At 40.4% G+C, this 15906-nt stretch overlaps 1 protein-coding gene across 1 annotated transcript in view; it reads right to left on the reverse strand.

The window, feature by feature from the left end:
• LOC116557713 (lymphoid-restricted membrane protein) overlaps window positions 1-15906 on the reverse strand; it is an 89018-nt gene that overhangs the window by 68741 nt on the left and 4371 nt on the right. Inside the window, exons 3-7 of the mRNA XM_032287279.1 lie at window positions 9969-10149; window positions 6621-6700; window positions 6445-6523; window positions 4396-4554; window positions 801-918 (exon numbers count right to left, since the gene is read on the reverse strand). Of these exons, the coding sequence (XP_032143170.1) occupies window positions 801-918; window positions 4396-4554; window positions 6445-6523; window positions 6621-6700; window positions 9969-10149 (617 nt within the window). The remainder of the gene's footprint in view (window positions 1-800; window positions 919-4395; window positions 4555-6444; window positions 6524-6620; window positions 6701-9968; window positions 10150-15906) is intronic.

Raw genomic sequence — 15906 nt, forward strand, 5'->3', positions numbered from 1 at the left:
GGAGTGCAATGGCATAATCTTGGCTCACTGCAACCTCCACCTCCTGGGTTCAAGCAATTCTCCTGCCTCAGCCTCCCCAGTAGCTGGGACTACAGGCGCACGCCACCATGCCCAGCTAATTTTTGTATTTTAGTAGAGACAGCGCACACCACCATGCCCAGCTAATTTTTGTATTTTAGTAGAGACGGGGTTTCACCATGTTGGCCACGATGGTCTCAATCTCTTGACCTTGTGATCTGCCCACCTCGGCCTCCCAAAGTGCTGGGATTACAGGCATGAGCCACCGCGCCCAGCCCCTCAAGTGGTTTTTAGTATCAGATATTTTTGAATTCTATCGACTTTAGGAGGCATTCCAGATATTTTCTGGATTTTTACAAATTATTGTGAAAATGACTGAGAAACGTAAAAAATTTAAACCTTGATTGAAAAGGAGGCCAAGCACAGTGGGTTATGCCGATAATCCCAACACTTTGGGAGGCTGAAGTGAGAGGATTGCTTGAGCCTGGGAGGTCAAGGCTGCAATAAGGCATGATCCTGCCACTGCAGGGCAACAGAGCAAGATTCTGTCTCAAAAAAAAAAAAAAAAAAAAAAAAATTGGTAAAGAAACAAAAGTAAAAGAAAGAAAAGGAAAACACAGATTAAAAAAAAAAAAAATCCTACCTGCCTTTTCTTTTCTAAAGTGTTACCAATTCATTCATCAGCCTATTGACTTCTGATATTTGCCGTAAGATAAGTCCTCTTATAGATTTCAGTTACGTAAACTTATGTCAAATTCAAAGTACTATAATAGATGACTTACTAATTGTTTGCTCTGGGCTACGATCATGCTCTTCTGCTCTTCTGAAGCATTCACACTAAGTTTCAGTTCCTCCAGTTCTTCTTTTAACAGATTTGTTCTCATAATAGCCTGGTGGGCACTGTGGGGGTGGGGGAGAAGGCCATGAGCAAAACCTCAAATATAACCGTCAAAGATACTAAGAACAGCCAAGGACTATTTTGGACCCAAGTTGAAAACCACTAAAGGCTTAAACCAGATGCCCACAATAGTAAAAATATACCCATGATCTTTCAGTCCTTGGAAAAGGAAGGAATTTGGAGAAAGTGGGGAGTGGGGAATGGAGATTAGAGGGAAAACAGACAAACATATTCCTGAAGCTAAGATTTAGAGGATCCCTTTAAAAATTCATCACTGGCTGAATCACCTGGTTCTTTCTCCCTACTAAGAAGATGTAGTGTTAGTTAATGCAGTTCCATAAGTATTTATTGAATAACACCCAATGTTCTAGGTGCTCTACAGGCTACAATGGTGAACAACAGGGACATGGTCCTTGGTTTTATAGAGCTTACGTACTATGGAGGGAGATGATGACTAAACAAAGAAATAATTACCAAGTCTCTATATGACATATTCTTTAAAGAAGTTTATCATACTGTTGATTATAACAGAGCATTGGAAGAAAACCTAAACATTCACCAATAGAGAACTGATTAAATGAATTGTGGTAATCCATATCATGAAATTAACTATCTGTAGCTCCCATTAGATTATAGACCGTTCCCTTAGGAACAAAGGCTCCAAAGCAGATAAAATTTTCTCCTTACTAAGAAATTACACTGATCATTCAACAAATACTAGTTGAGCACTAAATCTGCCCCAGGTACCATACTAGGCATTGAAGAAGGCAAAAATGACTGAATCCAGAGAACTGTACTCACCTGGAGTTTATAGCCTAGTGGGATAAATAGACAATCATAATGACAACACAGCATGCTAAGAATCAAAAGAGATAAGGGTTTTTGGCTTGTAGGCAACTGGAAGGAAGGTAGTGCTGTTCTATGGTAGATATTCTACTAAGCATTAGGCTAAACAGGATGTATTTGACATAGTTCTTCCCATCAAGGAGGTCACAGTGTTATGAACAAAAGGCAGGGAAATACTAGGTAGAAAAGGGCAGGGTCCCTGGCAAGGGTTCCACCCTCAAGCCTGGACCCACAGCCCTAAATAAGAACTTCACATCCCCATTTTCCCTCCTGAATGTTGTCTTTTGGCCTGCTGCACCCCCTATCCTGTGCTTGTAAAAACCCCAAGCTCCACTGGCAGAGGAGCAGAACAGTGTGGCAGAGAAGGAGAGAAGAGAAGAAGCTCTGAACATCAAGAGAAGAAGAGGTAGCTGGACATCAGAGACTAAGGTCAGAGAGAAGTTTGGCCAGGGACTGTCAGAGAGGAGTTTGGCTGGGACAGCTGAACTCCTGGGGAAGATTATCTTTCTACTCCATCCCCTTTCTATCTCCCCATCCCACTGAGAGCCACTTCCACCATTCAATACAATCTCCACATTCACCATCCTTCAAGTCCATGTGACCTGATTCTTCCTGCAGTCTGGAGAAGAACCTGGGTACCAAGAGGGCAGGGTATAAAAGGCTGTCACCCTGACCCTCCACTGAGCTGGTTTAACACTTAGCCATCCACAGATGGCAAATGCTAAAAGAGTATTGCTTGTAACACATGTCCTCTGGGGCTCCAGAGGTTGTGGGCAACCCCTAGATGCTGACACAGGCTGGTACAGGGTTTGCTCTTGCTGGCATCCAAAGGCACTCATCCAGCTCCTACACCTGCTTACCTGCATGCTCTCCCTCCTGCTAGGGGTTTGAGCATGGCAGCTGAAGAAACAAGATACCCCCGTTGCAAGTCCCAGGAGGGGTTCAAGGGAACTCTTCTGCCTCAACAGTTAATACAGAAGCCAAATTACACTACGATGAGACAACTGTACAATATCTAAAATAGGTGTGGGAACCCAAAGGAAACAGAGACTTCAGAAAGGATTAGGAGAAGGAGAAAAGAGAAAGACACGTGGCTTAATTTTGTTGACAGTGGCATTCTGACTGCCCATCTGGATTCTTCAGCCCTTCTGTCCATTATGTGAGTTACTTAATTCCTTTCTGATATGACTGCTCATTTAACCAGAGTTAGATTCCAGTGCTTGCAACCAAAAATCCTGACCAATATATTCATCCAAAGCAGTTTTGTTAAATAAACTTTAAATTTTTGTATTTCAGTTAAATAATAAGCCAACTGTGAAATGAAAAGGACTTGAGGTAAACACTTGTTTTAAAGATTAGTTTAGAGACTGGACTGAACAAGGTCAAAGATTTTGAGGATGAGAATGCTTTAGTGAAACATATGGCTGGGCATGGGGGCTCACCCCTGTAATCCCAGCACTTTGGGAGGCTGACATGAGCAGATTACTTGAGACCAGGAGTTCAATACCAACCTAGGAAACGTGGTGAGATCTTGTCCCTAGAAAAACACAAAAATTAGCCAGTCATGGTGGTGTGCTCCAGTAGTCCCAGCTACTTGGGACGGTGAGGCCAGATGATCACTTGAGCCCAGGAGATGGAGGTTGCATGCAGTGAGCGGTGATCATGCCGCTGCACTCCAGCCTGGATGACAAAGTGAGGCCCTGTCTCAAAAAAAAGAAGGAAAAGAAAGGAAAGAAGGAAGGAAGGAAGAAAGGAAGGAAGGAAGAAATCCACTCAAAAACTCATGCACAAATGTTCATAGCAGCATTATTTCTAATAGCCAAAAAGTAGAAACACCCCAAATGTCCATCATCTGAAGAATAAACAAAATCTGATATATCTATGCAATGGAATATTATTCAGCCATGAAAACAAATGAGGTAGCAATACATGCTACAACATGGATGAATCTTAAAAACATTATGCTTAGTGAAATAAGCCATACAAAAAGGGTCACATTTTGTATGATTCACTTTATATGTAATGTCTAGAATAGGCTAATCTATAGACAGAAAGTAGAATAGAGGTTGCCAGAGGCTAAGGAGAGAGGAAATGGAGAGTGACTGCTGAGAAGTATAGAGTTTCTTTTTGGAGTGATAAAAATATCCTGGAATTGGTAACGGTGATGATTGCACAACCTTGAGAATATTCTCTTTTTTTTTTTTTTTTTTTTTCTTCTGAGACAGAGTCTTACTGTCTGAAGTGCAGTGGTATGATCTTGGCCCACTGCAACCTCTGCCTCCTGGGTTTAAGAGATTCTTTTGCCTCAGCCTCCAGAGTAGCTGGAATTACAGGCTCGTGCCACCATGCTCAGCTAATTTTTGTATTTTTAGTAGAGATGGAGTTTCGCCATGTTGGCCAGGCGGGTCTCAAACTCCTGACCTCAAGTGATCCACTTGCCTCAGTCTCCCCAAGTGCTGAGATTATAGGCATGAGCTACCATGCTCAGCCAGAGAATATACTCTAAAAGCACTGTATTGTATACTTTAAGAGAAAGAATTTTATGCTATATGAATCTCAATTTTAAAGAGGTTTTTTTAAAAAAGAAAAAAGAACTGAAAGTTCCCAGCACACTGGACCCCACTGTGGCTCACCTTTTTACCTGACGGCGCAGTTCGGTACAGTCCTCTGATAACTGGCTGTTCGTTTCTTCCAAGGTTTCTAAAGCCAATTTAAACTTATTATTTTCCTCTTCCAGTTTCTGCTTGTTGAATTGGAGGTCTGCTACATAGGCAATCAAATCAGACACCTCTCTGCAAGTCAAAGAATAGGTGAGAATAACCTTCACATCACTAATTCCTTCTAATAAAAATAAGGTAAAAGGTTAAACAAACCAGGCTTAAATATTCTGGTTAGTATTTTATTTTTACTTTACCCTCATCTGTCATCATAAACATACTTGTATAATAAATAGCTATTCAAATGTTTATTATAATAGCATCAAAGATGTTTTCCAAAATTTCCAAGTAGCCATCACTTGCCAGTTGTAAAATCAACTTCTACAGTTTTTGCTGATTCTTTTCCACCTCACTCTCAACATTTGTCTTCTAAACTGAAGAGTTCCTATTTCTGCCTGGAACATGAGAGATCCTGAAATAAATGAACACGATTTTTTTTTTTTTTTTCATTTTTTGAGACAGTCTTGCTCTGTTGCCCAGGCTGGAGAGCAGTGGCACAATCCTCTGCCTTCCAAATTCAGGCAATTCTCCTGCCTCAGCCTCCGGAGTAGCTGGGACTACAGGCATGTGTCACCATACCTGGCTAATTTTTGTATTTTTAGTAGAGATGGGGTTTCACCATGTTGGCCAGGCTGGTCTTGAACTCCTGACCTTAAGCGATCTACCTGCTTCAGCCTTCCAAAGTGCTGGGATTACAGGCATGAGCCATCATGCCCAGCCTATATTCTTTCAGTGAAGGGATCTCAGCAGGTTTACCTTGGAAACAAATCCTAGAGTCTTATCATTGTAGTCTGTGGCTCACAATTCAGTATTCATCTTTCCTAATGTTATGTATAGCTTGCCAATGTTTATGAGCATCATTTGCCATGACATCAGTTCATAAATCCTAATTTAAGAGTCTGGACTGTGTGTTTCATGGAGTCCCAGGCCTTCTTTTTTTTTGCTATCTCATCCCAAGGCCTAGCTCAGATTGAAAACACAGTTCCCACTTCACTTTTCTTTTTTTTTTTTTTTTTTTTTTTTTTAGATGGCGCCAGGCTGTCACCAGGCTGCAGTGCAATGGCGCCATCTCGTCTCACTGCAGCCTCCACTTTCCAGGTTCAAGGCATTCTCATCCCTCAGCCTCCTGAGTAGCTGAGACTGCAGGCATGTACCACCACCCCCAGCTAATTTTTGTATTTTTAGTAGAGATGGGGTTTCGTCATGTAGGCCAGTCACCCGCCTCGGCCTCCCAAAGGGCTGGGATTACAGGCATGAGCCACTGTGCCCAGCCCACTCCACTTTTCATGGATAAACCTGAAGTGGCAAAGATAAAATAAGGGAGAGGCAGAATCAATCTCCTTAATATCTAAAACTTACACAAGTCATTGAAAAGAGATTTTTTCGGCTGGGCGCGGTGGCTCAAGCCTGTAATCCCAGCACTTTGGGAGGCCGAGGCGGGTGGATCATGAGGTCAAGAGATCGAGACCATCCTGGTCAACATGGTGAAACCCCATCTCTACTAAAAATACAAAAAATTAGCCGGGCATGGTGGCGCGTGCCTGTAATCCCAGCTACTCAGGAGGCTGAGGCAGGAGAATTGCCTGAACCCAGGAGGCGGAGGTTGCGGTGAGCCGAGATCGCGCCATTGCACTCTAGCCTGGGTAACAAGAGTGAAAATCTGTCTCAAAAAAAAAAAAAAAAAAGAAAAGAAAACACATGAAGTTAATGAAGGAGAAGGATTTCACGAGAAAGCAAGTGATTATGGATTTACTAGTCATATGAGAATTTATGTTCCTAGTGAAACTGTTTCTAATACAGGCAGTATTAGAATCAGATTAAGAATTTAAAATCAATTATGTTAGCTCTACTGCAATAAAAAAGCGAAGTGACTTTATCATAACTGAAATATGTAGATTTATGAAATAAACAAGAAAAATGAAGTTGAAACACATGCAAAAGTATCACAGGGTAAACAAGGCTTACAAGACTCCTTTAGATGTATCTCCACCAAAAGCCTCAAAACTCCCCGATGTAGAATCTGTTACATCTGTGCTCACCTTCACTGAAATACATACAAGAGTTTTATGGAAAAAAATAAAAATCATTTTCTCCAATACATAAGGAAACGGCAGAACAATCCTGAAGAAACACATACATACTTGTTCCGTCTGATATTACGCCATCCTGTTCAAAAACAGAATCATCAATGGTGCCGCTTAATCTATGATTCACTCCATTCCTGTAGCCAAAAAAAAGCAAAACCAGTGAGCTAGGACTCTTTGCCAGACCACAATTTTGTTTTTGTTTTTGTTTGTTTGTTTTGTTTCTTAGATTTATGCTCTGTACTTTCCTTTTTAGGTATTTTTTTCTGAGTTAAAATATACATATATATATATTCATTCAACAACTATTTGGAGCCCAATACTAGGCCAGGTACTTAGAGTGCTAGGAAAGAATTTGTATTACTAGTGAAGTTGTTTCTGATGTAGGTGGTACATTAGGCACTACCTCTGCTATCCATAAACTTTTACCTGATATGAAAAAGAAAACACACAGGCAGCATATGATTAGCAGATGTGGGGTCTTGCTGGATTAGGAAGTAGACATAGGCTGGAGTGGTAAGTGGAGATTGTAAGATCATGGGCCTTAAGGGATTGTGAAGGAAATATGGGAACAACGAATACTTTGGGATACGTTGACAGGGATATATTTTCCCTTTCTCATGGAGAACCAAATAGTACCTGGACTAATTTTACTTTGGGCACTTTACTCCTGAAATCTGGGAAACCCTGTGTACAGGCTGTGCAGCACACACACTCTAGCTTGAACTGCAAAATAAAAACATTGACATTTCAACCATTTCCTTTCAGAGCCTTTATATTATCATTTAAGTTTGGTTACTTAACCTAAGCACCAAATTCTCAAGCTTCTCTCTGGAGCAGCCACAAGATTCCACAAATATATGTTTACATCTCATTGTCTGTCATTGTGAGATGTCTGTCACAAGTTGGGGGAACAAAAAACTCACATAGCGTCCTGACTATTACTGTGTTCATACCCATCCCCATTTCTGAGTTTCTGTTCTTATCTTCTGTATTTCCATCTCTCATGTTTTTTCCTTTATATTTATTATAAATGTTTTTCTTTTATCTTCATGTTGTTTTATAATTAATATTTTTATTATACAATCAAACTTGCATGTTTTAGAAATATTAAATTCATAAAACAAAAAATTAAAACCATTATGTAAAAATAATCACATTGGCATAAATTCTTTCCAACTTTTTCCTATGCATATTTTTTTCTTCCAAAAATGGGATTGTACTGCATGTACAGATTTATGACCTATTTATTTCAAATAATTACATATGAATTTCTCTTATCGAATATTATTACCTTGAATGACTAGGATTCCAGTGTATGAAAGTAATATATTTGTCCAACTGTCTCTTTTTAAATATCTAAATTGCTTATATTTATCACTGTCATAAACTACCTTCTACCTTCTATATTGCTGTTTACAATTAATTATCTTTCTTAAAGTTACATTACTTCTCAAAGAGGCTGCTTTGTTTTTTTGTTTTTTTGTTTTTTTTTTTGGGAGACAGGGCTTCACTCTCTTGCCCAGGCTGACGTGTAGTGCCTCTATCACAACCCACTGCAGCCTCAAACTCCCGGCTCAAGCAATTCTCTCACCTCAGCCTCCCAAGTAGCCAGGACAATAGGCACATACCACCATACCTGGCTAATTTTTAAATTTTTTGTAGCGATAGGATCTTGCTAAGTTGCCCAGACTAGTCTCAAACTCCTGGCCTCAGGCGATCCTCCGCCTTGGCCTTCCAAAGTGCTGAGATTATAGGCATGAGCCACTACACCTGGCCAAGACTGCATATTTTGAAGGGCCTGATACACATTTCTAAATTGCCCTTAAAAAAAACTATGCCAACTTGCATTACTACCAATAGTAGATGGGAGGGCTTATTTCTCCACCTTTCCCCAGCCCACAACATGGGATAGAGTCATTTTTTAAAATCTTTGTTAAACTAATGGGTAAAATGGTATATTATCTATATTTACAGTTTCTGATTACACTAACATTACTTATTTCTATATATTTATCTTGCCTTCATGATTAACCTGTAACATTTCAGTTATATTTTCTTAAGTCATCTATACATCATAATCCTACCAGAAATCTGGTTTGTTTTTCCATTTCTTGCTCTTGACATTTTCTCTTTGAGTCTCACGCTGTTGCCCAGGCAAGAGTGCTGTGGCATGAGCTAGGCTCACTTCAACCTCCACCTCCTGCATTCAATCAAGTCTCCTGCCTCAGCCTCCCAAGTGACTGGGATCACAGGTGTACACCACCACACCCAGCTAATTTTTGTGTATTTAGTAGAGATGGGGTTTCACCATGTCGGCCCAGCTGGTCTCCAACCTCAGCTGACTGGCCGCCTTGGCCTCCCAAAATGCTGGGATTACAGGTGTGAGCCACCATGCCCAGTCAATATTTTCTTTAAGCAAATCCTAGCATGCATCAGCAGATAGCCAAAGACTGGTGGCTGAATAGGAGGCATAGGAATTAGGCTTCCTGCCCAGGTGTAGTAGGTGGCTTACACCTGTAATCACAGCACTTTGGGAGGCTGAGGTGGGCAGATCAGCTGAGGTCAGGAGTTCTAGACAAGCCTGGCCAACATGATGAAATCCTGTCTTTACTACAAATACAAAAATTCGCTAGGCATGGTGGCACACACCTTGTGATTGTAGCTACTCTGGAGGCTGTGGCGGGAGAATCGCTTGAACCTGAGAGGTAGTGGCTGCAGTGAGCCAAGATTGCACCACTGCACTCCAGCCTGGGCAACAGAGTGAAACTCCATCTAAAAATAAATAAATAAATAAAAAATAAAAATAAATAAATAAATGGAATTAGGCTTTCTTTGGAAGAAGACACACATCTCCAGCATCTGCCAAGGGCACCTGAGAAGTTTGTGGGTGCTATTCTCCTCCTTTTACTTTTTTCTTTTCTACTATTCTTTCTTTTTCCCTTTAGACTCCCTATATTCTAGGATTCCCAATTACATTCACTTACTAGCCCCTCTGGACTTCAAAGGGAGTCTATTATTAAATTTAAATACATTTGGAGATTTGAGAGTGTCAATAATTCACCTGATTCATATGTCAGCTCAGTTCTCTGTGAGAACATAACATGTGCTCCTCACTAACACAGGAAATGAATGACAGTGGTTCCAAAGCCTGTCCAGTCCGAGCTCAGCATCAATATCACTGGAAACTTGTTAGAATGTAAATTATCAGGATTCACCCAAGATCTACTGAATCATGGTGGTGGGGCCTAAGCAAGCAGGTTTAACATCATTCAGGTGATTCTAACGCATGCTAAAGCACTGGACGACAGTATTTCCATCAACACAGAAAACAGTGATTAGCATAATTATAATCAATTTTTTAAAATAGAACCTTAAACCGCATCCCACTAGGACTCTGATTACCATTTGTTTCCACAGTAAGCCATCCATTCTTTCATCATGGCCTGGAAAATTTCCGGGTCCACATGTGGGTCTCTCTTCTCAGGATCAAGCATGTTCCACAACTGCTCAAGGCTACTGTCTTCAGAATTTTGGCTAGTTGTTTGTCTCAGTAAATTGATTATTCTGGCCACTCCTACTGAGCCTTTAGAAAAAGAAGGGCAGATCAGTTTCAAAAGATGGAGAAAGTTATGATTTTAACAAGTGAAGTACTTTGCTCTTTTATGTCTCATGGTTCCTAGAAACATGCTATATAACCCTGGCAGTTCTGTGGAGCTGGCATGTTATAAAGAACACTGGCCTTGGGCTAGACTCTAACGAACCTAGTGTGAAATCTTCGCTCTGAAGATTACCAGCTATATAGCTTTGGGAATATTACTTAACCTCTGTGAACCTGTTCCTTTATCTGAGACCAGGATGGTGATACCTATCACACAGAACTGTGAGGTTTGAATGCTGATGATATATGTAATCAATAATTTCTCGTGGGAGGTAACCAAAATGACATTTTTTTCCTTTCAGTTTTTCCTTAAAAAGCATTAAATGAAGGAAGTTTTCTCTCTGCCTTAGTTAAAATTTCAGTCTCAAGTGAAAATTTCTACTTTTGGGGGATGGAGGAGGCATTCTTAGACAGTCATCTCTAATACCACATTCAGAAAATAAAATCATCCAAACTAAGTAATTGACACACCAATCTTTTTTAAACATAAGACTTTTCTTTTTTTTTTGAGATGGAGTTTCGCTGTTGTTGCCCAGACTGGAGTGCAATGGCACGATCTCGGCTCACCGCAACCTCCGCCTCCTGGGTTCAAGCAATTCTCCTGCCTCAGCCTCCAGAGTAGGTGGGACTACAGGCATGCACCATCATGCCCAGCTAATTTTTGTATTTTTAGTAGAGACGAGGTTTCACCTTGTTGACCAGGATGGTCTCGATCTCTTGACCTCGTGATCCACCCGCCTCGGCCTCCCAAAGTGCTAGGATTATAGGCGTGAACCACCGCGCCCGGCCAACATAAGACTTTTCTTTTGCTCCCATCTAAGACCTGCCTTGTGGTGGCTACTTGCAAGGGAGAGGGAAAAATTAAGTAGAAGTTTGACAGAGCAGATGCCAGAGTAGAAGTTTCTTCCCTGAAGGAAATATAGATAGACCATGACATCAGAAAAAAAAAAAATAAGTCTCGCTGGGCGCGGTGGCTCACGCCTGTAATCCCAGCACTTTGGGAGGCCGAGGCGGGTGGATCGCGAGGTCAAGAGATCGAGACCATCCTGGTCAACATGGTGAAACCCCGTCTCTACTAAAAAAATACAAAAAATTAGCTGGGCATGGTAGTGCATGCCTGTAATCCCAGCTACTCAGGAGGCTGAGGCAGGAGAATTGCTTGAACCCAGGAGGCGGAGGTTGCGGTGAGCCGAAATCGCGCCATTGCACTCCAGCCTGGGTAACAAGAACAAAACTCCTTCTCAAAAAAAAAAAAAAAAAAAGCCTCAATTAGAAGGAGGAGATACTCATAAAGGAGACTGAATAACTTCAAAGTTATTAATAACAAGTCATTAGCTGTGATAGTATTAAAAAGAGAAATAAAATGGCTAATACAATTATTTAAAGAGTGAATTGTATTTTTTTTTTTTTTTTTTTTGAGACAGAGTCTTGCTCTGTTGCTCAGCTGGAATGCTCATGGCTCACTGCAGCCTCAATCTCTTGGGCTCAAGTGATCCTCCCACTTCAGCCTCACTAGTAGCTGGGATTACAGGCATGTGCAACCACACCCAGCTAATGTTTGTATTTTTTGTATAGATGGGATTTTGCCATGTTGCTCAGGCTGGTCTTGAACTCCTGGACTTAAGGGACCCACCTGCCTAGGCCTCCCAAAGTGCTGAGATTTACAGGTGTGAGCCACTATGCCCAACAGAGAATTGCATTTTTTATTTGTAGAAGAACTGGGAAGCAAGCTGGAAAGCCGGCAAGAATCCATTTATCAAATTTTCCTCCACTAAAACTCTAAGCCCTCTATCACATAAAAACTAGAAAGATGGCCGGACTTGGTAGCTCACGCTGTAATCCCAGCACTTTGGGAGGCTGAGGCAGGTGGATCATGAGGTCAGGAGTTTGAGACCAGCCTGACCAACATGGAGAAATTCCATCTCTACTAAAAATACAAAAATTAGCCTGGGCAACAGAGCAGACTCCAAGTCAAAAAAAAAAAAAAAAAGATGGTTAATTTTAATTTTATGTGTCAACCTGAGCCATGGGGTACCTAGATATTTGGTTATACCAAATATTATTTTGGGTGTGTCTGTGAGGTTATTTTTGGATGACATTAACATTTAAATCTATAGACTGAGTAAAGCAGATTGTCCACCTAATGCCAGATGGGATTTCTCCATGTTGGTCTGCTTCTGTACTTGAACTGAAATGTTGGCTCTTCCTTCCCTCAAGCCTGCTGGTTTTTGGATGGGAACTACACCAGCAGCTCTCCTGGTTCTTAGGCCTGTGGACTTGGAATGGGACTAAACTGTTGGATGTCCTGAATCCGGGGCTTGCTGACACCCTGCAGATCTTGAGACTTGCCTGTCTCCATGATCACATGACCCAATTCCTTATAATAAGTCTCTTTAGCTAGCTAAATAGATAGATACAAATATATCTTCCCACCAGAGAGCCCTGGCTAATACATATCCCATTTCCCTTCAGTGAAGCTTTCTTATTTTCTTCAGAGAATTAATTTCTTAAATACTGTCCAAGCAGAGAAGCTCTCTGGGAACAAATAATCCCCACTCATCCTAAAGAAATAAATAAGGGTACATGCGAATATTTTGCTACAAGTGTTCAATACAGTGTTTTTATATGTAAAATATTTATTACAGTTTTGGGATTTTTTGAGACAGAGTCTCACTCTGTTGCCCAGGCTAAAATGCAGTGGTATGATCAAAGCTCATTGCAGCCTCAGTCTTCTAGGCTCAAGGCATCCTCCCACCTCAGCCTCCTGAGTAGCTGGGATTACAGGCGTGTGCCACCATGACTAGCTAATTTTTAAAATATTTTTTTTAGAGACAGGGTCTTGCTATGTTGTCCAGGCTGGTCTTGAGTTCCTGGCCTCAGGTAATCTCCCTGCCTTGGCCTCCAAAATTGCTGGGATTACAGGCATGAGCTCTCATGCCTGGTATAATTTTTATAACAGAAAAAAATAATATCCAATTGAGATGGATTGGCTAACCATGTTACATCAAAAAATGGTATAGGATATGAAGAACATTTTTTGATGTAGACAGGTACTCAAATTATTAAATGAGGAAAAGCAGATTATAAAACAAGTTTGAAAATATTCTCACACATAATCGAGAATACATTAGTATATCATTTTTTAAAAAAAAGGATGACCAAGAAAACATCTTAAACCATTTTTAGCAATTATGTTGCTTGGCTAATTTTTCTTCTATTTTGTGACAGAGTCTCGCTTTGTCTCCCAGGCTGGAATGCAGTGGTACCACGTTGGCTCACTACAGCCTCCACATCTTAGGTTCAAATGCTCTTTGTGCCTCAACCTCCCTAGTAGCTGGGATTACAAGTGTGTGCCATCATGCCTGGCTAATTTTTTGTATTTTTAATAGAGATGGGGTTTTGCCATGTTGGCTAGGCTAGTCTCGAACTCCTGACTTCAAGTGATCCACCTACCTTGGCCTCCCAAAATGCTGGGATTACAGGCTCGAAGCACCACACCCAGCCTAAATTTTTCTATTTTTAGTAAAGACATGGTTTCATCATGTTTCCCAGGGTGGTCTCGAACTGCTGACCTCAGGTGGAACCTCCACCTCCCAAAGTGCTGGGATTACAGGTATGAGACACCCTATCCAGTCCCAATTTATTATTTTGAAAACTGGTAGATAAAGAGAATCAATCAAGCTTTTATCCTGCCTCTCCTTTAGAACACAAGACTCAGGACAGCAAAATAGTTGATAAAGCAGAGTAGAGTTTCTCATTATAGATGTATTTCAGGTGATACATTAGGAAGGAATGATAGAACATCACCATGTTCAACATCTAATGAAAATACAAATCTAGGCCTTCATCATCAATAGCTGCCTTCTGTTGAAAACATATAACACCATCTATGTATTTAGGTTGATGCAAAAGTAATTGCAGTTTTTGCACTGCAATCACATTTGCACCAACCTAATAGAATTCTTGCCCCACCAAAATCAAAAAACAAACAAAAACCCTTAAACTTTTATCTGATTATACTTCTAAATATAGGAGACAGAGAAACAGGTTGTATTCCTACAGATACACAATCACCAAATTTCAGATTGTTATAAACTATGAAATAAAAGAACAGGCTGGGTGCAGTGGTTCACACCTGTAATTCCAACATTTTGGGAGGCTGATATGGGTGGATCACTTGAGGCCGGAGTTCGAGACCAGCTGGCCAATATGATGAAACTCCGTCTCTACTAAAAATACAAAAATTAGCTGGGTGTGGTGGCAGGTGTCTGTAATCCCAGCTACTTGAGAGGCTGAGGCAGGAGAATCACTTGAACCCAGGTGGCGGAGGTTGCAGTGTGCCAAGATCGCACCACTGCACTCCAGCTGGGGTAACAAGAGCGAGCCTTTGTCTCAAAAAACAAACAAATTAACTAAGCAAATAAATAAATAAAAGAATGGGTTTCTTTAACAGATAACAAAATGCAAAAGGCAGATGGAAAGCAAAACACAGAGATAAGGTAGACAACCAGCTTCAATGAACAAACTTTTCTTGGATATTGGCTTGGACAGTAAAACACCTTTTTTTTTTTTTTTTTTTTTTTTTTTTTTGAGACGGAGTTTCACTCATGTTACCCAGGCTGGAGTGCAATGGCGCTATCTCGGCTCACCACAACCTCCGCCTCCTAGGTTCAGGCAATTCTCCTGCCTCAGCCTCCTGAGTAGCTGGGATTACAGGCACACGCCACCATGCCCAGCTAATTTTTTGTATTTTTAGTAGAGACAACTTTTTTTTTTGAGGAGGGTTGGGAATTGAGGAGGGAAATGCCAGATATAGGGGATAGGGAGGAAGACAGCAAACCACATTGCCATGTATGTACCTATGCAACAATCCTGTATGTTCTTCACATGTACCCCAAAACCTAAAATGCAATATTTTTTAAAACTCTTTTTTAAAAAAAGGACATGTATCTATCACACAAATGAGAATTTTGCCTACTAACAAGACAGCTGATAATATTAGAAAATTATATTACTTTTAAAATCATAATAATGGCATTGTAGTTGTGTTTAAAATTAGTAAATTATCTTTTAGAAATATGTACTGAAATATTTGTGGATGAAATACTGTGATCTCTGGAATTTGCCTGAAAATCATCCGGAGTAGAGGAGAGGAAATGAGCAGGGTTAGAAATGAAACAAAATTGGTTATGACATACATATAAGGGTTCATCATATTATCCTACTTCTGTATATGTTTTAAATGTTCTATAACAAAAAATTTTAAATTCAAATAAAACAAAACCACACTGACAGGAATTGTGGAAAGATATACAACAAATCACTAACAGTGGTTACTCAGGGAAACAGGATTCCTAATTTTTGTTCTTCTTTTTGCTTGTCAGTATATTACTAATTTTATTACAATGAGCATGAATCATGTATATACTTAAAATTACTTGTAGAAAATTTTTTTTCTTTCAACTGTTAGGTTCAGGGGTATATACGCAGGTTTGCTACATGAGTAAATTGCATGTTGCCAAAGTTTAATGTACAAATGATCCCACCATCCAGGTGCTGAGCATAATACCTGATTGGTAGTTTTTCAACCCATGTCTCCCTGCTCAAGTAGTCCCCAGTATCTATTGTTCCTGTCTTTGTTTCCATGTATACACAACGTCTAGCTTCCACTTAAAATTGAGA

This window comes from Sapajus apella, unplaced genomic scaffold, assembly GCF_009761245.1.
Source record: "Sapajus apella isolate SASKATOON/1434 unplaced genomic scaffold, GSC_monkey_1.0 scaffold2, whole genome shotgun sequence".
In the NCBI taxonomy this organism is placed as follows: Eukaryota; Metazoa; Chordata; class Mammalia; order Primates; family Cebidae; genus Sapajus; species Sapajus apella.